This window comes from Cetorhinus maximus, chromosome 15, assembly GCF_964194155.1.
Source record: "Cetorhinus maximus chromosome 15, sCetMax3.hap1.1, whole genome shotgun sequence".
In the NCBI taxonomy this organism is placed as follows: Eukaryota; Metazoa; Chordata; class Chondrichthyes; order Lamniformes; family Cetorhinidae; genus Cetorhinus; species Cetorhinus maximus.
In genome coordinates, this window is record NC_135893.1 from 72554369 (window position 1) to 72577794 (window position 23426).

General features: G+C 45.4%; 1 protein-coding gene across 3 annotated transcripts in view; it reads right to left on the reverse strand.

The window, feature by feature from the left end:
- The window catches only part of LOC144690806 (equilibrative nucleoside transporter 4-like), a 156209-nt gene that overhangs the window by 20060 nt on the left and 112723 nt on the right, over window positions 1-23426 (reverse strand). For 2 of the 3 annotated variants that reach the window (XM_078558631.1, XM_078558633.1), the window contains exons 6-8: window positions 22958-23032; window positions 18277-18548; window positions 14617-14740 (exon numbers count right to left, since the gene is read on the reverse strand). In XM_078558631.1, the coding sequence (XP_078414757.1) occupies window positions 14617-14740; window positions 18277-18548; window positions 22958-23032 (471 nt within the window). The remainder of the gene's footprint in view (window positions 1-14616; window positions 14741-18276; window positions 18549-22957; window positions 23033-23426) is intronic. The other variant, XM_078558632.1, reaches the window with a different exon arrangement.

Genomic DNA, 23426 nt, shown 5'->3' on the forward strand with positions numbered 1-23426 from the left:
ACAGGATGGGACTTCCCACCCCTCAGTGGGAGGGAGCCCCGCCCTCCAGAGCTGTAGGCAAATCTGATTGGCTGACAAATCTAGCGGTCCCAGCAGCGCCAGAACTCAGTAGTGGGCACTGCTGGGACTACAAGTAGGCCCAGCTGCATTTGCTGCCAACACCGTGCATGTGCAGCCGCCATCTTTATGGGGGGGCAATGTGCAGCAGGGCACATGCGCAATGACCACTGGCCCTGGAATTGCAAATATTACAGCACCGGCAGCAGAATCGCTTTCTCTCCCCCTTCTTTTGGAAAGGCACCTTGCTTCCAATAAACCATCTTGTTGTAGTTGCAGGTATCAGTGGTGTGGAAGGGATGGTGTGTAATTGAGCCTGTATTCCATCATCAGCCTGCCCTGTTGGTGCTTGAATGTGCTGCGCTGGGAGGAACCAGCCCCGCGGTTGCAAATGGAATTGCGGCCGTCACCGGGTGGACGAGAACCCGCCACGTCCCCATCATCCCCCCTCCCTCCCCGTCCCCAACTCCTCCCTCCCTCCCCGTCCCCATCGCTCTCCCTCCCTCCCCGTCCCCATCGCTCCCCCTCCCTCCCCGTCCCCATCACTCCCCCTGCCTCCCCGTCCCCATCGCTCCCCCTGTCTCCCCGTCCCCATCGTTCCCCCTCCCTCCCCGTCCCCATCGCTCCCCCTCCCTCCCCATCCACATCGCTCCCCCTCCTGCCCCGTCCCTATCTCTCCCCTCCCTCCTCTGCCGGGGGAGGCCGTGCCCTGACTGCCCGCCTACTGCGGGGCTCAGGAACGTGGGTGAACAGCTTCTAGCCAGCACTGTGTCTCCTGCAAACGATGACATAGGATTCTGCACATCTGTGGCCAAGTGCACGTGTGCAGACAGGTACCGGAGCCCACCTTGCGTTGGCAGGAGACACAGTGAATAGGTCTCAGGATGAAGAGCAATAGATCCCAGACACAGGTAACTCCGGGGTACTTAAGTGGGAAGGGGGTGGGGTAGGGGGAACAGGTTTTGGGAGGCCAGGCGGGGAGGCACAAAGTGGAGGTATTGTTTTGTGCACAGAGCACCTCCCAAAAGATGTACCCCCTTCCCACATCAGGCAATGAAATAGCAGGTTCTCACTTTCGCCCCCCCACCCCTGCCCATGCTAGCTGTATTATGGCGTGGGCAGTGTAATATTCAGCTCAATTAGCTTATTAACAAGCTCAGGTTGCCGTTAGTGATTTTTTTTTTAAAATGGTGGGCAGGCTGCGAATTTCGGTGCCAGCTTGCTTGCCATATTGTGGGAAACTGGCGTGTTAACGCCGGGCTCATGACCTGACATTATCATACTGGATTTTACGCAAACTCGCAGCAGTCCCGATTTGCAAACACAAAATCTCGGCCTTCATCACTTACTAATCCTTAACAACTCACTAACTCTTTCCGTGTAACTCCTGCTCGCCACTTCCCACTTCCAGCTTGTCAATTATCACTTCCTACTCACGGCTTCCCTTGCCAACCCTCCCACTCTCCCACCCTCCCGCTCTCCCACCTCCCCACACCCCAACCCTCCCACTCGCTGACCCTCCCGCTCGACCATTCTCCCACTCTCCCACCTCCCCACACCCCGACCTTCCCACTCGCTGACCCTCCCACTCTCCCACCCTCCCGCTCTCCCACCCCCCCACACCCCGACCTTCCCACTCGCTGACCCTCCCGCTCGCCCATTCTCCTGCTCTCCCACCTCCCCACACCCCGACCCTCCCACTCGCTGACCCTCCCGCTCTCCCACCCTCCCGCTCTTCCACCTCCCCACACCCCGAACCTCCCACTCGCTGACCCTCCTGCTCGCCCATTCTCCTGCTCTCCCACCTCCCCACACCCCGACCCTCCCACTCGCTGACCCTCCCGCTCGACCATTCTCCCACTCTCCCATCTCCCCACACCCCGATCTTCCCACTCGCTGACCCTCCCACTCTCCCACCCTCCCGCTCTCCCACCTCCCCACACCCCGACCTTCCCACTCGCTGACCCTCCCGCTCTCCCACCTCCCCATACCCCGAACCTCCCACTCGCTGACCCTCCCGCTTGCCCATTCGCCCATTCTCCCGCTCTCCCACCTCCCCGCACCCCGACCCTCCCGCTCGCCCATTCTCCCGCTAGCCCCCACCCTCCTGCCTGCCATCTTCTCGATTGCCAATCCTCCCGATCGCTACCTACCTCTGGCTCACCATTTCTCCCTTTTGCTGCTTCCTGCTTCCAACCCTCCTGATTACTGCCTCCCCGCTCACCAACTCTTCTGCTCGTTGCTTTCCTCCCCGTCCCCTCCCACTTGTCACCTCCCCTGACCCTCCCACTCGCAGCTTCCCTCCCCGATCCTACACTCACCACCTCTTCTGCTCGCCAACCCTCGCATTCACCACCTCCCTCTCCCAAGCCCCAGCTGTCCGGTAAGCGAGAACTTGGGAGAGAGGCTGCACAAGGGAGGAAGCAAGCGAGAGAAGCTGTGAGCAGGAGGGAGATGGCAGGAAGCGGTAGGCAGGAGGGGCAGTGAGTGGGAGGGGTGGGGAGCGGGAGGGATGGCGAGTAGGAAGGTGGGGGAGTGGGAGGGTTGGCGAGGGAAGAGGCAGGTGGGAGGGCTGGGGGAGGGAAGCAGCAAACGGGAGGGTCAGGGAGGGAGGGGAGGTGGTGAGCAGGAGAGTCAGGGGAGGGAGGGAAGTGATGAGCGGAAAGGGTGGGTGAAGGAGGCTGCGAGTGGGTGCTCAGGGGAGAGAAGCCGTGAGCGGGAGGGTCAAAGCAGGGAGGTGGTGAACAGGAGGGTCAGGGGAGGGAGGCAGCGAGCGGGAGTCAGGGAAGGAAGCAATGGGGTGGCCTTTTTTTTTAGAAGGGCTTAGCCTGTTCAGTAACCGAGCTGAAACGGAAATGGAGGCAGCGCTTTTCAAGGAACACCCTAACTTAGAAACCATGCTATAACATAAATGCGCTATTAGAATGGGTTTTAATGAGGGGATACCTGTATGTCGTGCAAAGGGAACATGGGTAAGTCTTGGGGTTTCTACAGACCATTCGATTGTTCCAAGAGGTAAGAAAGGTTTGTGTAAACAGTAAGCTACATAACTTTAGCCAATCAGCATTAAGTGCTGACCTTGCTAGTGCTGCTCACATCTCAAAAGTGAATAAAAAGATATAAACTGGTAGTGCCCAAGTGTCTCGAATCTGAATTACTGAACATCAGTAATGACTACTGCCTAGCCAAGTGGATTATTAGATATGGTATTGGGAACGGAATGAGTGGCAACATAACCAACATTGACATTAAACCAGAAGTCAATATACAGATGTACAGCTTTCAATAAAATATGGGGAGAACTAAATTTGGCTATGGTAATACCAAGAAAACTCAGTTGAGAATTGGAAACCTTTAAGGAGCACTTGCTGAGCAGCAGACTAAGTCCATACCAAGGACTTGTAAATGCAGGTCAAGGTAACATGATCCTCTATGGGTTAAGATAATTCAAAGAGGACTCAAATGAGAAAAATACACATTGCAAATAGTGTCGGGAGAAAAGATGAAGACTCCGCAGGGAAGAATATAAAATGACAGTCAGAAGGTCAAAGAAAGAACTAGAATTGAGTGTTACTCTGAAGGCTTATTGCAACAATGGAAAGTGCTCTCATTACTGCAACAAAAAACAGGGTCATCAAGGGAGAATTGGGAACCCTTCAGGGTACAGAATCACAGAATGGTTATAGTACAGTAGGAGGCCATTCAGCCCATCGTGTCTGTGTTGGCTCTCTGAAGGAGTAATTCACTTAGTGCCATTCTCCCGCCTTCTCCTTGAACATTCTTCATTTTCAGATAATAATCCAATTCCCTCTTAAATGCTTCCATTGATCTTGCCTCCAGTCCTAACCACTTGCTGCACTTCCTCATGTCGGCATTGCTTCTTTGGCCAGTTACCTTAAATCTTTGCCCTCTGGTTCTCTAACCTTCCACCAATGGGAACAGTTTTTCCCTATCTACTCTGTCCAGACCCCTCATGATTTTGAACACCTCTATCAAACCTACAGCCAAAACTGAGGTTGAAGGAAAAATAATTAATGTATATTAAATGATTGGCTCTTGGAAACACTCACTAGGTTAAACACGTGTAGCGTGCCAGCCAACATGGCAGGGTCAACAATGAAATCGAATGGCCTAGATTTTTGCACTCCAGTACTTGCCTGGGCCCAACATAGCTGTCAATGAACTATTATTTTCTAACCTGCTGGGTGTGAATGAGGCTCCAACATTACTGCAGGCCGCAAAAAGAATTATACCCAAGGATGTCAAGTGATGGAAGGGGGAAGATCTATAAAGTGCTGCCCATCCTCGTGGGAGAGTCAGAAATATAAGGGTGGTTGCACTGGATTGGAAACAGTGTCCTTTTTCAAGAAAGGTGATAAATCAAAACCAGGTAACTATAGGCCTATTATAAATGAGCAACCAACAAAAGAATAGAATTAATCATTTGGTTCTGAGTGCAGGATTACCTCAATGAAAATATAAAAATAGAGGTAAGTGGGAGTAAATGTGGTTTCAAAAGGGGCAGATCCTCAGATCCTACCCGTCAAACTGGATACTGAAAAGCCTCAAATATAGTCTACCTAGACTTCCAGAAAGGCATCAATAATGTACCATGTGAAAGACTGTACATAATCTTAAGGCTGGGCAAAACCTAAAGGTGGAGGAGGAATTGGTTAACAGAGAGGTAACAGTGAGTGCTAGTTCAGGAAGTGATGTCAAGCTGGGGAGAGACACTGAGTGAAATGTCCCAGGAATCTCCAGGACAGGAGCCACTTCTATTCCTGATCAACAAAAATGACCTAGATTCAGATTGCAATGTAAACTTGTCGAATTTGTCAAATTGGTGGATGATAGTAAATTGGGTAGGGTTTGAGGGATGCAATTATCTAGCATCCAAGAAATTACAGTAAAAATTTAGACAATGTGAGCAATTGGGCAGAACTATGGAGGATCAAATTAAATGCAAATTCCACTTCCCATAGCACCACCCAAAATGGAGCCAATTGTAACTCCCTCCACCCTTCTACCCTTTACCACCTTTTGTGGTGCTGGGATTTCATTGGCCGGCTCCCTCTTGGCATTGGGAATTCCTCCGGCAATTCATTCTGCATATGGGATGAATCCTGAACCAAGAAATTGGGACTGGGTTCTGGCAGAGTCAGTGGGTCAAGATGAAATCTTGTCCTGGGAGGAGAGCACTGGCCCATTTAGCATCACAGGATGAGCTAAATGGAGCTCCTTCAGCCGAACTTACCTTGATGATGTTTTTGACCTCTAAGCTGCTATTTTTGAGTATTGAGCTCAATGGCAGCAGGTCACATTGTCTCGATTTCAAGCTTCATGCAGAGGAAAGCGATAGATTCATAATGATAAAACAAACCCAACAAAGACTGCTGGGCTGATCTGAACCAGATTTCCATTCAGCCAAGACTTTTACTTCAGCATACGATTAAAAGTAAGATGCGTATAAAAGTCTGTTCTGATGTGCGCAATCAACTTGACCAAATTAAAACTAACTTATACTGTGATTCCCACCCTAACATAAACCAAAGTGCTAAGGAACTCTTCTCTTATATAGTTATGCATTCAGCGCCCGTATTATTTCATGCTCTTCTTGGTTCTGAAGCTGCAGTACATTTTACAGCCTTGTGATTTTTATTGAATTGTACAAGTGAGACCTGAAATGATGTTAGTCACTTTAATCATTCATAACTCCTGAGGCAAGGACAGGTGTTGATCCTTGTAGGTGACTTACACTTTTTAAAATTTTACTTATTAGGTGTTACTGTGCCATTTTTCAAAATCTCAGCACAAGCTCAGGAAAGCAGGGTGGAAATCCCAACTCCCACGACACTTTATCATTTATGAACTGCTTTGCGACCTGGTGCCCTGGAGAATTGGGGCTGCCAACAACCAGGTTAAATTTCTTGTTCAGTTCATTGATCTTTATTAAAGCCTCTTTCCCAACAAATTCCTTTTGATCAGGAGCACTTCCGCCCCACAACCCACCCCACCCCACCCTCCCCTCCCCCAAACCATTTGCTCTTTCTCAAAATGTAATTAAACTGGTTTTTAAAGATCTAAAGAGACAAACACAGAAGTGAAGGGCCTCAAGTTGGATTGCTTCCCATGTGTAAACAAACTGATATCAGTCCGCAGGGTCCTATTTGTGCTAAATTAAATGTTTGAAGTGCCTTTGTGATGCTTACATCAAAGTGCTGAATGGCAACGCAGATAATTTCACGAATAAAGTGACCTAAATATTGAGCGCTTTCAACAGACGAATGGCAACAACTGGCAACAAGACCATCTCCAAACCCCGAGAATTATTATCCAGTGTTGGTGGTGGCTCCACGGGTTCTCCACCTGTTGATGGGTGTGTGATAGAATGGTCCTTGCATCTGCTCACTGCTGTGTTCGTTCAGAGCTCAAATACTAACACAGACCAGTCGGACTGGGTTCTGTTCTATGTATTTTGCTGCCAGAACCCTCACTGGTCACACCAGGTGAACTGGAAGGCAGAAAATCTGCTCTTCATTGCCCTGGATGATACAGTTCTGGTACAGTCTTTAGAAGGCAGTAGCCAGCTTAAATGGGGGGTTGGCAGGGGCTTACACTGAGAGCTCCAGACACAGCAAAATGGCTGAGAGAGCATAGCAGCAGTAACAAGGGCACTCAAGTTTTCAGATGTCTTTGTGGAGGTGCTGCCAGCAGAAGTCACGAGGGGCCATCCAATGGGCATTGAGAGCAGGAAGTCCCATTCAGAGGGTGTTACATGTTGTCGAGGGGAAGGTGTAGAGGCAGTTGAAACGCTGCCTTACAAAGGGTCAATGTCCTCACAAGAATAGCCAAAGTAAGTAAAGGAACTTATGTCAATATAGGAAGGAGATGGTAGTGTAGTGGTTATGTCACTAGACTGGTAATGCTCCGGGGGTATGGTTCAGATCCAACTATAGCAGCTGGTGGAATATAAATTCAATTACTAAATCCATAATATAAAGATAATTTCAGTAATGGTGACCATGACAAATGTCATTGAAACCTATCTGGTTCAATAATTTATTTTTAGGGAAGGAAATCTGCGGTCCTTACCTGGCCTGGCCTATATGTGACTCCTATGTGGCTGACTCTGAAATAGCCGAGCAAGTCACTCAGCCAACAAGTGCTGGCCAGCGACACCCATATCCCATGAAAGAAGTTTTAAAAGTCCTCTGCTACCTGTTAACCCTACACTCACTTCAGAGAGAGTAGGCATTGTAGTAGATTTAATAAATCTAGCTTTACAAATGCCTTTAATAAAGTACCATGTAACAGACTAAAGAATAAAATCAGAGCGTGCAGAATCAGGGGACAAATAGCTCGCTGGATGCAAGACAGAGAGCAGAGGGTAGAGGTAAAGGGTAGCTGTTCAGAGTGGCAGCAGCTAGAAAGAGTAGTCCCACGAGGAAAATGCTAGGACCACTGCTGTTCATAATTTATGTCAACGATTTAGACCTTAAAATCAGAGTCATAGGCCAGAATTTTTCCATCGGCGAGTTGGGGGCGGGGCCCACTCGCCGACGCGAAAATGACACGTGATGACGTTGGGAGGAACCCCGACATCATCGCGCCCCATTTAAATATTCAGGAAGGCGGGGGGACAGCGCAATCAGCTGTCCGCCCGCTGACCTGTCAATGGCCAATTGAGGCCATTGACAGGATAATTAAGCCAATTAAAGACCCTGCCTGTCCAACCTTAAGGCTGGCGGGCAGGTCAGGAACCCCGGCGGGCTTCTGAAAAAACATGAAACCTCATCCACTGGCGGGATGAGGTTTCATGTCTGTTTTAAAAAACGTTAATAAACTTTATGTGATATTTATTAACATGTCCCATCTCGTGTGACATTGTCACATGGGGGGGACATGTTAATAATTTTTTTATTTTTCTATTTTTTAAGTTTATAAAACTTTCAGCGCTCTCCCTGAGACAGCACTTAGTCTCAGGGCGCAGTGTGCTCTTTTGCACGCATGTGCGAAAGAGCGCACTTTGACAGTTGGGGAATCCCTCCCCCACCCCCCCCGCACAGGAAGCGCATAGCACTTCCTGTTGGGCAGCCCGCTGGGCGGGCCTTAATTGGTCTGCCTACTCAAAATGGCGGCGGGGCCCATTTTGGTGGCAGCGATCGGCTGCCCACCCGCCCAGCAAGGGCAAAATTCTGCCCATAATTTCCAAATTTCTGGACAGCAGAAGGAGGGGGGGCAGTCAATACTGCAACAAATTGCAAGAAGACATTCAGAAATTTGCAGAAGGGGCACAGGCAAGTGTGAGGTATTGGTAAGGAAAATAAGGAGGTCGCATTTTACTTGGAAAGAAAGAAGCTAAATGGGGTAGAGGAGCAAAATGGTGTCAGAAATACAAACACACAGATCACTAAAAGTAAAAGGGCCATAAATAAGCAAATCAAATGCTCAGGCCCAGATTTTTGCCACAACATAGAGCCTCTCCATCGCTGAACACAGAAATTCCCATGCGCGTTTCACAAGGGCAGCTCATTTAAATCATCAGCTGCCTCCACTCAAGAAGGATTTTAGTAGACCTGGAGTATGAAACCCAAAGTGTGCAGATTAGACCTGATAAGAGCAGGTCTGAACTTGGTGGATTCATTTGGATAGCCAGGGTACTTCTTTGGAGAGGTAAGGTACCCCTTTGGATCTGGTGCTGGGACACCTTTGATGGAGTTAAGGTGCCCTTTGGTGGAGGCAAAATGCCCTTTGGAATTGTTAAAAGTAAGCATAAATATGCATTAAAAATGCATAAACTATTATGGTCAAGCTCATTGAAACTTTCAACAGATCTCTCAAAATCAACTGTCAAGAATGTCAGAAGCACCTGTCAAAAGGACCTGTCAAAAGTATCAAGAGGAATGTCAAAAGCACCTGTCAAAGTGAGCTATCAAGCTGTCAAGGAATTTAAAAGTCCTGCCCTTTAAATCTTTGAACAAAATGCCTAGAGCGTTAAGAAAAACAACCGTGTGCTATTTCACTCTGTCTGTTGACATAAGCCTAAGAGCTTCTACTACTGGATTACTGCTAGAAAAAGAGACATGTCAAAGCTTTTCATCTTGCACTCATCAGGACACTTCGCAAGAATACCAATATAAGGGGAAAACAACAATTTATACTGTACGAGAAGAGTGCTGATTGGTTGGCAAGTTGACTCTGATTGGTAGAGGTGTTGCAATGGAGAATGCACCAGCGATGGTGACAGTTAGCTACCACACATTGTTTGAAATTTAAACCAGGCAGCTTGACCCTGATTGGTCAAGGCTTTGCCCTGGGTAATGTTATGACACAGCCGATGGTAAATGCTGAGCAGCTCAAATTCCAGAGGGAAACTTGGAACAACTGTCACAACTAATTTTCAATTTGTATAAATTTCAAGATGCATGCCTTGAATTCAGTAGTAATAAGATCACCAAGTCTTATAGGTTTTTATAAAACTAGATTAAACATTTATTAATAAGAGAAATGATTTTAAATATACATGTAGATCTACAAATTACTACTATGATAACTTCTAAATCCCCTAATCAAATTAACTCAGAGTTACGTTTTCATTAAGGCAACAGTAAGGCACATAGATTTTTAAAAGACCCAGGCAAAGAAACATGATACCCTGAACAAGTCGAATTCCAAGTGAGTTTTCTTAACTTCAGTCCTTTGAGGACAGCAGCTTGAGGCATAGAATCTGAAGGCTTTTAACACATTTGTAAGATCTTAAAAAAAAATGCCTTCCCTTAAAAACAGTCTTCTCCTCTTTATGCATATCTTCCTCTTTGAATGCAAATACCCATTGTTTCACTATATCTTTGGGCTTTATCTCCCTGATAATAAAACCCTCTCATAGCACTAAGTTTTACCAGTAATCTTTGGGAAAAATAAACACACTGGCCTGAATTTTTCAGGTGGCGGGCGGGCTCGTCGGGAGCAGACGGGGACGGTCGCAGAGTCAATCGCTGTCCGTGATCGGCTCCGTGCCGTCATTTTACGAGGGCGGGCCAATTAAGGCCCGCCCAGCGTAATGCGTGAGCCGTAGCGCTCAGCGCTACCTGTGCGGGCGGGGGGAGGAGGGTGAGTCTGGGCATGCGCAAAAGCGATTCAATCTCCCTGAGGCACAGAGCTGCCTCAGGAAGATTGAGTCGATGTTGAAATAATTAAATAAATGGTTTAAAAATTTAATTAAACATGTCCCCCCTCATGCGACTGTGTCAAATGAGATGGGACATGTTTTTATATTTAGGTACAATTTTTTATTTATTTAATAGAAGCTTGAGGGGACCTCATCCCGCTCGTGGATGAAATTTCCTGAAAAACGCGAAGGCCACTTGTCCTTTTTGCCTGCCTGCCAACCTTAAGGTTGGACAGGCAGCATTAACAATTAGATCAATTATTTTCTTAATGGGTTTAATAGGCTGTTTACATATCGGCGGGCATGCAGCCGATTCTGGCACGCGCCCGCCAAACAAAATATCGCGGGACTGCGCGATCATGTCGGGACGCACGGCCGACGTCATTTGACGCATCAGCATGTCGAGCCCGCCCCCCGCACGCCATCTGAAAAACCCCTGCTGACTGTTTCTAAACTTCATTGACACATTTCACCCCTCCTTTGAAAACAATCTATCTGGTTTATTTAAAAATGCAAATGTTCCCTTGACACCTATGTTTCTAAACTTCCCCATGTTTACCGAATCAACATTTCAAACCTAACCTCTCTTCTAAGATCAACGCACCCAAGACTAATTCAATTAAGTCACACACACACACACACACACACCTGGACACATAGACACATATACTCTTACAATAAATTTCAATAACATTATGAGAATTATTATATCTTCTTGACAGTAATGAGTAAGTGAATGGCTGTCACTTATATTGTCCAGCTGAACAGGCACAATGAGCATGATGTATGGTGCGAAATGATCTGATCAGGGTAGCCATTATCCCACAGGATGCCTGTGATGTGCTCTAGTTCAGCATCAAGCTTGCATGGTGAGCAAATGACTTAGGCCCTATTTACAAGGTTGCCAATAAGACCAATCTCATAGCATGTACCTGCCTAAGGCCATCACTTATGGCCCTCAAAAGTGCCCAGTCTACCTCAGATTGCCCTGGAGGGCCAAGGTATCTCAAAACTTTGAGCAACAGGTGAAGCTAGCTGTTTCACACTGCTACTATGCAGTAACATCAAAAGTGGTTTTTGCCACTAACAGGATGCTGCCGTCAAGCCAAAAAGACGTTCTGCCTATCATACAAATAAGTAATGTGGTATATGGATTTCAGTGCCAGTGTGATGCTAGGTATGTAGGCTGTACATCTCAAAGACTGGAGGATCGTATCAAACAGCATGTCCCAGCTGCTGTCCACAATGGGCAAAGTACACACCGTGCCTGACCAGCCTGTGCTTTCAAAACTCAAAACACAGTGGTCAACATTTGCTAAATAATCCTCAGTGTGCTAAGAATTATGCCGACAACCATTGTCAGTCGGGCTCACAGTGTGACACATTTGCATGTACTGGAAGCTACATTGGTTATTACACAGGGCCCTGTTCTTTGCAGACAGAAAGAACATGTACACACATTGCACCTGCTTCAGCTAAACAAAATAAGTGACAGCCGTTCGCTGACTCATTCCTTAGGGCAATGCTTTGACAATCAGGGTCAGCTGCCTGGTTTAAATTTCAAACAATGCTTGGCAGTTAACTGTCAGTCACCATCACTGGTGCATTCTCTATCACAACACCTCTACCAATCAGAATCTACTTGCCAGCCAATCAGCACTCCCTTCTCATACAGTATAAATTGCTGTTTTCCCCAAACGACTATTTATTACTGGATTAGTGCTGTGTGACTGATTTCACAACCATCCATTATCACAGTAGGGTGCCTGCCATTTCACAGTTTGATTAACAGCTACAAGTGGTTCCAGACTCTTTGAAGTGGGACTCTGAATTCCAATGCTTGTTGTTATGTGGGATTGTGCACTTGAATGAAACGTTTATTGTTATAAAGCTTTATTTAGTTGAAGGAATGTAAATGTAGTAAATGCTTTTTTTCTCAGTATAGTTTTTTTTATTCATTCATGGGTGATGGGAGTCACTGGCTAGACCAGCATTTATTGCCCATCCCTAATTGCCCTTGAGAAGGTGATGGTGAGCTGCCTTCTTGAACCATTGCAGTCCACGTGATGTAGATACACCCACAATGCTGTTAGGGAGGGAGTTCCAGGATTTTGACCCAGTGACATTGAAGGAACAGTGATATACGTCCAAGTCAGAATGGTGAGTGGCCTGGAGTGAAACTTCCAGCAGGTGGTATTCCCATGTATCTGCTGCCCCTTGTCCTTCTCGATGGTAACAGACTTGGGTTTGGAAGATGCTGCCTCAGGAGCCTTAGTGAGTTCCAGTAGTGCATCTTGTAGATGGCGAAGCCTGTAATGGACACTTAAAACTTTATTTTATCCCATCCCTACATGGGTCTTGAGGTCCTCCCATGCTGGATACTGGGTGAGATGGCATCATGGGTGTAAAGGCAAAGGGGGCATGGGCTGACATGAATTGGCACTAAGTTGGCATAGGGAAATAAAAGGCACAGGGCTAGGTGGAGGAGCATAGGTTGGCATGAAGGGTATGGGGGTTATGGGGTGGGTATAGGGCATGAGGTGGCATGGACTGGCATGGATGGGGCGTGAGAGGGCTGGAGGAAGGTTTTATGTTTTATCCTTTGTTTCATTTTTGGACACAGTGCTGGATTTCCAAGGCAGGCCTTCTGCCCAGCCCGCCTCCACACCCGACAGCCTCCTCACTTCTTCTGAGGTCGCCTACCCTGACTTCTAGTCTAACCTGCTTCCCCAGAGCGAAAGTCCAAAGTCCAGGCAGCCATTTTGAAAGGTCAACTTTGTGGAGCCGGGAATTCTCCGGGCTCTGTGCACCTGACCCGGGAGTGAAAATCCAGGCCTTGGGGTTATTTAAAAAGGGATAGAATTGAAAAATAACGAAGTTGTATTAAACTTGAATTGAACCTTGTTGGAGCCACACCTGGAGTACTGTGTACAGTTCTAGTCAATGTTTTATTAAGTGGATGTAGAGGCGCTGCAAAAAAGACCTACAAGGATGAAACCAGGACCGTGTGCTTATATCCATCAGAAAAGGATGAACAGGTTGGGTCTCTGAAAGCTTTTGATACAGTAGAGACAGAGAGACTGTTTGCACTTGTGGGGAAGAGAGTAAATCCTCCTGCCCTGTCCTGCTTGTAGCTTCTCCTACCGAGGTATCTGCTGTCATGGTATATTACACTTGTCTGTCTCGCGCCATCCTCACCCGTCCACTGTAGCTCGACAACTGCTTTGTGATATCCGTCAACTCTGCCTCGGTCACGTCCTACTGTAATTTTCCCTCTAGAAGAGATCTCTGTAGCTTTCCAGCTCTGATCAAATGGCTGAAATACTGACATTTTCTTTTCTGGATGTCACTTTTTAGAATCCTTGTTACTCTTGCAATTTCAAGCATCTCTTCACTTGTCGTATGGTCCGTATATGGAATTTTAAACATACGTCTTAACATCCACATTTCAAAGGCCTTGATTTCCTTCCACAGATCTTTACCTATTGTCCAGGTGTCTGAGACATTCAGGAAAGTGGATAGAATGCAGCAACTTGAGTTTTTTCCTTGTTATATGCTCAGGTTTTCTTGCTGCTAACACATCCCTCATCCTCACAAAGTCACTTCTGGCTATTGCTATCCTTCTTCTGACTCCTGCATCACATCTGCCATCTTCTATTATCATTTGTCCTAAATAGACAAACTTATCTATTTGTTCCAGTGTGACATCGTCCACTTCAATAATCTTCATTCTTTCTTCTAATGTATTCCTTCCAACTACCATTGCTTTTGTCTTTTTGATATTCAATCCATATTCTAAACTTTCTACTTGATCTATGATATTTTGTACGGCCTTTATTTGATTCTGAAAGGAGTGCAATGTCCTCAGCATACCATAAGTTTGTTATGTTCTTGCCCCTAATTTTTACCCCTGGAAGTACGTCTGACTAGAGCCAAACTAGTCACCAAAAGCTCAAATAAAGAATTCAGAAAAAACTTCTTTACCCAGAGAATGATGAGAATGTGAAACCTTCTCCCACCCTAGGAATGGTTGAAGTGAATGGTATGGATGTATTTAAGGGGAAGCTAGATAACATATGAAGGGGAAAGGAATGGAGGGTTATGCTGATAAGCGTTAGATGAGAAACAACGGGAAAAGGCTCAAGTGGACCATAAATGTTGGGCTGGAATAGTCTGTTCCTGAATGCTGTACAATCTACACCATTTCCTGACCCTTCATACCCTTCCCTCTCAGCATGAATGTAAATGATAATGCACTAGCACGATCCCAGTCTGAATATTAGCACCATGGAGATTGGATGAGTAATGACTGAGCGCTGCATTACAGACAGGTAATTATATTGACTCAGCCATTCATAACACAAAAGGAGAGAATCAAAATGTAAGATTACCTCTGAATCCCGGCCAGTTTCTCCTCAACTTCGACTTTGGTGCATCAAACCTCATGTAAGCTGCAGTCGCTGGAATATCCTGCTCTGCTCCGTCGGATTGGGGGCTTTCCACTATACCGTTTTCCTTGGGGAATAATGGCAGGAAATGCAGCTGTCATTCCAAAAACTAGGATGGATTTTCTGTTTGGGCTAGTCAACCCTGGTAGTGAAGGAGCAGAGCTCTCACCAGTACAAGCCCAGGAATTATCATAGTCATTGCGGGCACCTAGTCCATCATTTCTTAGCTGGTGAAACTTGCCACCAGGAGCATGCTTTCTAAAATTGGCCCTTTGAAGTTTATTCAAACAGAGCAAAGACTAATTGGTCTATTGTTTCCTGTCTTTAGCTTTTACCTTTTCTTAAACAGAGTGTAACATTTTCTACTGTGCGGCTGCTTGGCACAATTCCTGATTTCAAGGGAATTAAGGTTAGGGTTAGGTGTGTGATGGTGCATACAGATGATAGCGAGTCTGCAGTCTGTTATACAAACCCCCTGAGTTTTACATCCATCACTCCAATAGAAATAAAAAATGGGGCGATATGTAAAATGAACTGTTACCTCACTATCATCCATTTTACATTATTGCACAAAGTCAAGATCCACTCCAAGGAGCTTTGGAAATTTCTGATCTCTAATTCCTAATCGTCTTCAGTGATCTAGCCCAGTGATTTTCCGCTTTAGTCTCATTGGATTTTTTTTTAATACACTGTCCACTTGAATATTTTTCTCCATTAGTGATTCTTTCACATCCTCCCTTGGTACCCCTAGAGTCCTACTTTCAACTTCCTTTGTAAAAATCAGATCTAAAACATTTATTAATCATCTCCACCATTCCCTTCCCCTCAAGAACAAGATGGTTCCTTTCATCTCTAAGTGGTTCCATACTTCTTTAAATAACCTTGTGCTGCTTGGATGCAATTTTGAGGTCCCATTCCCAGTGCAAAGCCTTACCCCGAGGAACGTGAGAGCAGAGATCTAGCTAGAACACTTTAGTCCTGATTTTCAGACCTACTGCTGACCTAATGGTTTCTAACCATTATTTTTGGCATATGACTAAATGATGAAAGGTGCTTTTATGTTATTGTGAATTCACACCCACAAGTAAAGGCTGGAACTGCTGGAACTGAGAGAACATTGGTACTTAATGACAGAAAAAAGGCAGCTGTCAAAACTATAATCTGAGGCAATAGGGATAAGAATAGAAAGTGCTGGAAATACTCAGCAGATAGGCAACATCTGTAAAGACAGAAGCAGAGTTATCAGGCTGGATTTTTATTGTGGGGTCGGGAACTCAACACTGGATGAATTTCCAGGTGCTGACCCCACGCCCGAGCTGCGTCACGCTCATGAGGTGATCTTCAAATACAAATAGCCTATTTGGCCCGGAGGCGAACTTAGTGCCCAATCAGATGTGCTAAGTGCCTCCAGGATGGGGGAGCTGTCTGGCTGATGCCATCGACAATGGCAAGTGGCAGCCATGTTGGGGGCTGCTGCTGCCTTGCTGATTGGAACAGGCAGCTCCTTGAGGTGGAACGCAGTTGCAAGCGGCCATGAACAGGACAAGTAGGAGTAGCATTCCTGCTGGCGCTTGTTGGACCTACCAATTACACAAAAGGTTCTGCAAAGGAAGTTATCCGAGCTACACGGTGAACTTGACAGCTGTGCACTACAAAACGATGCGGTGTTGCCAGGAAAAATTTTCAAAATCTCAGTCTGTTTCTGACAGGCCCCTTAACAAGTTCCTTAAGGAGTGTTAAGCTGTTAATTGGAGGAGAGCACCTTCCCACTCCTCCCCCCCCCCCCCCCACCCCTCCCCCCCCCCCCAACCCCTGATGGCCAATTAAAAACGCAAGACTGTCCTGAAGGCCTCGGAATCCAGACTACAATTTCCAAAGGCTGCTTGCGCTAGCCCCTGACTCCTTTGAAAATCTAGGTCAACATTTCAGGTCGACAATCTTGCACCAGTGCGTTCATTGGCCTAAAACGTTAACTCTGTTTCTGCCTCCAAAGATGCTGCCTGACCTGCTGTGTATTTACTTCCAGCATTTTCTTAGTATCCGCAGTATTTTGCTTTTGAGCCGATAGGGAGCTCATTATCTCATTTCAGTAGTTTTCAGTAGGCATTCACACTTTATGTTGAGAGGAACGGAAGTTATGCATGCATGACATGAGGTGGTCTTTGGCCATGTCTCCACTTGGGGTGGGCAGTGGCCAGTTTAATTGGTAATGACTAACCCTGGAGAGCTATTGGGGTAGAGGCCAAGCCCCTCTCCCAACTTTCTGTGAACACAGAGAATAAAAGAAAGTTTTGATGTAAGGTCATCAAGCTGAAATGTTAACTTTATTTTATCTCTCCATTGATGTTGTCTGAACTGCTGAGGGTTTCCAACATTTTGTAGTTTTCTTAAAGGTAAAAGCAATTTCCAGGGTTAGTTTAACCAAAGTGAGGCAAGGAGGAGACAAGTGTCCTTTAAGATGAATGCTGGTCTAGCCTTAGATAGCTGATCAGGTTTCAAAGAAAAACATCCAAGAACCACAGAATCGTTGAATAGGAACAGAAGCAGGCCATTCAGCCCATTGAGTCTGTGCCAGCTCTTTTGTAGAGCAATCCAGTTCGCCCCACACCCTCTAGCTTATTTCTTCTCTTTCAAGTATTTATTGAATTTCCTTTTGAAAAGTTTACAAGTGAATCTGTTTCTGTCGCCTCATGAGACAGTGCATTACACATTTCCTAACTATTCATTGCTTCAACAAGTCTTTGCTAATGCCGCCTCTAGTTCTTTTGCCAATCACCTCCAATCTGTGCCCTCTGGTTATCAACCCTGCAGCCATTGGAAACAATTTCTCGTTGATCTAAACCCTTCAGAATGTTAATACTGTAGAAAAGCTGAGAAAAGCAACTGTTTTTGTTAAAGGGGTCAGTGTGGTTACTCTTCTTATTATTTTATTTACAAGGACACACCTAATTTAAGTTAGCCATTTACCTTGTGCCTGCATGTATCACTCATATGAAAACAATAATGCAAAACAGTATTAAATTATTTCTACATGGGTCGACCAGAGTTAAAAACATGGCTAAGATCAAGATTTCACTTAAACTTAAGTTGAACTTCTCTCTAGTAATGTCCTGTACTTACATTCCTGTCTTAATCTGTATCATCTTAACCAAACGTGCAAAAATCAGTTAAAATCTGTTGTACCTGTTCCCCCTGGTGAACACAAATGGTTCATTTGCAAATGCATTTGTCTAGGCCTAGCCATACAATGATAAATGAAATAATTAAAAAAGGCAATTTATTTTTAAAAGAAGTTATCAAACGTTGATCAGTGTGTTTACCGCTATAAAGTGCAACAAAATAAATTCTCTTCCAGCCAAAGGCGATGCCCTTTCATCAAAAAGGACATGGACTTCTTTTCCCTCCACAAACAAACAGGTGTCAGGGAATCTTTAATGGGGACAGCCACATTTCCTCCCGGCCTAAAAGGGGCTATCTGGAACATGACTGAAACAAGAAGAAGTTATATACAATCATGGGAAGCCTTCTTCAAGTTGCCAGGTGTCCTGAGAGATATCTTGTCTATCAGCAGTTTCACTCTTACAACGTGAAGTAAAAACTTACGAATCTTACTTCCTCTGTATTGACATTATGATGGACGCGGTAGCCTGGGCCCTGATCCACATGACCTTTGCCCTTTAGACGTTCATGGCCCCTGCTACTATGGGAGGTATAGTATCGCACAAACTGTGTTCTTTTCACCAGCAAATGCAAGACGAAGCACATCATCTCCATTCCGATTGAAATGAAGAAGAAGACAATGGTGTTTTTCCTTTCGTCAGAAAGCAGGAGCTTGGTGAAAATTCTGCTGAGGGAAATGATCACACCAGCAGTGCCTGAAATGGAGGAAGAAAAATCTCTAAGTGTTCATTGTTAATGACAGTGAAGAAGCACATCCTTCCATGAGGTGGTCTTTCCCACTCACCCCCAGTTTTCTACCTTCTTCCAAATATTTACAGGAAATGGTCATTCAACACTCAAAACAATTGGTTTTAGTTCTAGAGGGATAGAATTGAAAAGTATAGGAACATATGCTTAATCTGTATCGAACTTTGGTTAGACCAGATTTACAGTACTTCATGCAGTCCTAGTCACCATATTATAAAAAGGATATGGAGCAGTGGTGGGTAACCTGCGACTTCAGGGTTCTGTGTGCAGCCCGCAAGGTATTTTGTTGACCGTTGCCCATGCACAGGGTTGGCAGATTCTGCTGGTTTTGCGTCATTTTTTTTTCTGCCGGTATTACTAAAATGATACATATGCAAAGCAAGGGCACGTGAAGTGAGGTGCATGCTGATTACACACAACATTAACTGTGAAAGCCGTGCACTCCCTCTGCGTCCAATCAAAGCACTGATACCGGTTCAATTGGCACGCCCTGCCAATTCTTACTCATGGGTTCATGGTTAGTGCACATGCCCGATTTCAGTCTTGCGACCCACTGAGATGAAGGAGGGCCACTCATGCGGCCCACTCACTAGCCTAGGTTGTCATCACTGATATGGAGGCACTGAAGGAGGTGCAGAGAAGATTTATGAGGATGATGCCAAAAATGCATGAGTATACACATCAGGAAAGGATTGACAGGCTGGGTCTCTTTTCTCTTGAAAAAAGAAGGCTGAGGGGTGACCTAATAGAGGTATTTAAAATTATGAAGTGTTTTGATGGGGTGGAAAAAGAGAAAATGCTTCCTCTTCTGGGGAAGAGCATAACCATAGGCTATCAATATAAGATAGTCACCAAAAAATCCAAAAAGGAATTCAGAAGAAACTTCTTTATCCAAAGAATGGCAAGAATGGGGAACTCACTACCACAGGGAGTGGATGAAGTGACACGTATGGTGAAGACAAATGTAGGTCCCTTACAGTCAGAAACAGGGGAATTTATAATGGGGAACAAAGAAATGGCTGGCCAACTAAACACATACATTGGTTCTGTCTTCACAAAGGAGGACACAAATAACATATCAGAAATGCTGGGGGACACAGGGTTTAGTGAGAGGGAGGAACTGAAAGAAATCAGTATTAGTAGGGAAATGGTGTTGGAGAAATTAATGGGATTGAAGGCCGATAAATTCCCAGGGCCTGATAGTCTACATCCCAGAGTACTTGAGGAAGTGGCCCTAGAAATAGTGGATGCATTGGTGGTCATCTTCCGAGATTCTATAGACTCTGGAACAGTTCCTACAGATTGGACGGTAGCTAATGCAACCCCACTATTTAAAAAGGGAGGTAGAGAGAAAACAGGGAATTATAGACCAGTCAGCCTGACATTGATAGTGGGGAAAATTCTAGAGTTCATTATAAAAGATTTAATAGCTGAGCACTTGGAAAACAGTGGCAGAATTAGACAGAGTCAGCATGGATTTACGAAAGGGAATTCATGCTTGATAAATCTACTGGAATTTTTCGAGAATGTAACTAGTAGAGTTGATGAGGGGGAGCCAGTGGATGTGGTTTATTTGGACTTTCAGAAGTCTTTCGACAAAGTCCCGCATAAGAGATTGGCGTGCAAAATTAAAGCGCATGGGATTGGGGGTAGTGTATTGGATGGATAGAAAACTGGTTGGCAGACAGGAAACAAAGAGTAGGAATAAACGGGTCTTTTTCCGAATGGCAGGCAGTGACTGGTGAGGTACTGCAGGGATCGGTGTTGGGACCCCAGCTATTCACAATATATATCAATGATTTAGATGAGGGAACTAAATGTAATATCTCCAAATTTGCAGATGACACAAAGTTGGATGGGAGGGTGAGCTGTGAGGAGGATGCAGAGATGCTTCGTGTGATTTGGACAAGCTGAGTGAGTGGGCAAATGCATGGCAGATGTGGATAAATGTGAGATTATCCATTTTGGTAGCAAAAACAGGAAGACAGATTATTATCTGAATGGCTATAACTTGAGAGCAGGGAATGTGCAACGAGACCTGGATGTCCTCATACACCAGTCGCTGAAGGTAAGCATGAAATGCAGCAGGCAGTAAAGAAGGCAAATGGTATGTTGGCCTTCATAGCCAGAGGATTCGAGTACAGGTGCAGGGGTGTCTTGCTGCAATTATTCAGGGCCTTGGTGAGACCACACCTGGAATATTTTGTGTAGCTTTGGTCTCCTTATCTGAGGAAGGATGTTCTTGCTATAGAGGGAGTGCAGCAAAGGTTTACCAGACTGATTCCTGGGATGGCAGGACTGACATATGAGGAGAGATTGAGTCAGTTAGGATTATATTCGCTGGAGTTCAGAAGAATGAGGGAGGATCTCATAGAAACCTATAAAATTCTAACAGGACTAGACAGGGTAGTTGCAGGAAGGATGTTCCTGATGGGTGGGGGAGTCCAGAACCAGGGGTCACAGTCTGAGGATGCGCGGTAGACCATTTAGGACTGAGATGAGGAGAAATTTCTTCACCCAGAGAGTGGTGAGCCTGTGGAATTTGCTACCACAGAAAGTAGTTGAGGCCAAAACATTGTATGTTTTGAAGAAGGAATTAGATATAGCTCTTGTGGCGAAAGGGATCAAAGGATATGGAGAGAAAGCGGGAGCAGGCTATTGAGTTGGATGATCAGCCATGATCATATTGAATGGCGGAGCAGGCTCAAAGGGCCGAATGGCCTCCTCCTGCTCCCAGTTTCTATGTTTCTATGTATTGATGCAAACTAGGTATGTGGAAGAAGGGAACAAAGGGTTACAATGGTAGATTTAAATGAGAAAAGTTGGGAGGTGGCTCGAGTGGAGTATAAATACTGCAGGGACTGGTTGAGTTGTTTCTGTTCCATATATCCTATGTAATCAGCTGTAAAACATTCAAGCACTGCATAGCAAATAGAATGCTTAAGTATGAAAGCAAAACGGTATAGAATCATATAATAGATAGCCATTCAGCCCATCGTGCCAATGCCAGCTTTTTCAAAAGACTAGTTCCACTCCCCTGCATTTTCCCCATTGGTGTGCAGAATCTGATTGGTTAGTCTCAAATCCATTGGCAGCAATTGCATTGGCCCTATTTCTTTACGAAGATATGGGGGACCTATTCTGTGTGAGAGTATGTAACAGTAGAGCTAGTAGAATATAATGCTGAACTAATGCTGAAGTGTTCCAGGCAGACCACACCACTCAGTATTATGCTGAGTCTTTCAAGCCCTGGGGCAGTTCAGGGAAGAGCCAGAGGGCTAATTCCTCGGATAACTGAAGAAACTCAATCTTATGATATGTTAACTCTACTACAAATGGTTCTGTGGGCACCAGTGGGTTTCCTGTACCTTGGCCAAGAACACATTCTTTATGTATGGGCCTAGTGAAGGGATTTATAGCTGAGCCCAATCCTGTCCACATATACAAATTTTTCAGGAAGGTAAGAGAAACTAATTAATTGGATAGTATTTTCAAACAGGCATCTTGGCCACCTCGATTATTCCTTTGGCCAGCCCAGATCCCTGAGGACAAGCATTGCTTTCCAAATGTTGCCCTGGATGGGATGGCATTGAAATTCAGGCCTTCCTTGCCAATATGGCTCAGGACCACATCAGGAAGTCCATTTACCCAATAAACTTTCCCCTTCAAGGACAATTCTTACCCATTCATGGCAGCCATTGTGCCTGAAAGTGTTAACAGGAAATAGTGAAGTTTTGCTTTTGGCCTTGTGCATCACAAAGCCAGCCCTGCCTTTGAGCTGAACCTCCAACCCAATTGAAAATGATTTGATGCAACTTGACAGGCAGAACTGAACCTGACCTTAGATTCCAGTAGGTCAGCTGGAACAAATGGTAGTGTTGCCAATCCTCCAGGGTTGTTCTGCTGTCTCCAGGAATTGATGATAAATCTCCTGGATACCACTAGGAACAACTAGGCAGGAAATTCATAGCCACACACAATTTTTTTGTGGGTTTTTCATTTTCTTTGAACATTTTCTTGTTAGCTATCAGAATATTGGAGGGGTGGGGGGAGTGGGGAAGGATTGCTTGACCTGGAAAAGGGCAGTCGGAGACGGGAGGTCATGTGATAAACCTCCAGGATTAAGTCCCACCAGAGTTGACAACTCTACCAGATGGTGACAGAAACTAATTACTTCCAAGTATATTATACGCTAAACATAGTTAAAACAAGGAATATGGTATCACAGGCACTGGAAGCAGTTGATAAGCAACTTTTTGAAAAAAGAATTGTGTTCTTATAAATATTTTCAAAGTCTGTAAGTTTTGGCATTTCTATAAAAGCCTGTCCATCGGAATTGTTTGGAGCAAGTACTCACTTTCACCCGTCATCACCCCTTGTGTGTAGCGTTTGGGCAACATCCCTGTGTAACCATAGAAACTCGATTGCTGCACTTCATAGGAAAGAAAGAAAATGCACAAAATTAGTTGTCAATTTAAACAGCCAGATTCTCCAAACAAGTTCCCAATCATACTCTAGGGAGGCATTCGGCAATGGTGAGGTTCTTGCTCATTAAGTGACAAAGGTTAACTAGAGGCTGAGTAACTCAGATCAATCTGTACTTTTTACAGGGTGGGCTCCAACACAGCATAAGCAGAGGCCTGGGGTCAAGACATATCCTCTTAGTTAAGCCAAGGTGATTGGGAGAGAGGCTCCTAAAACAGGGGAGGAGACAAAAAATAACATCTAAATGGTCAGAGGAGGGAGTGGGGCAGGACATGATTGCAACAAATGTGAGTAAGAACATAAATCATAAGAAATAGGAGCAGAAGTAGACCATACGGCCC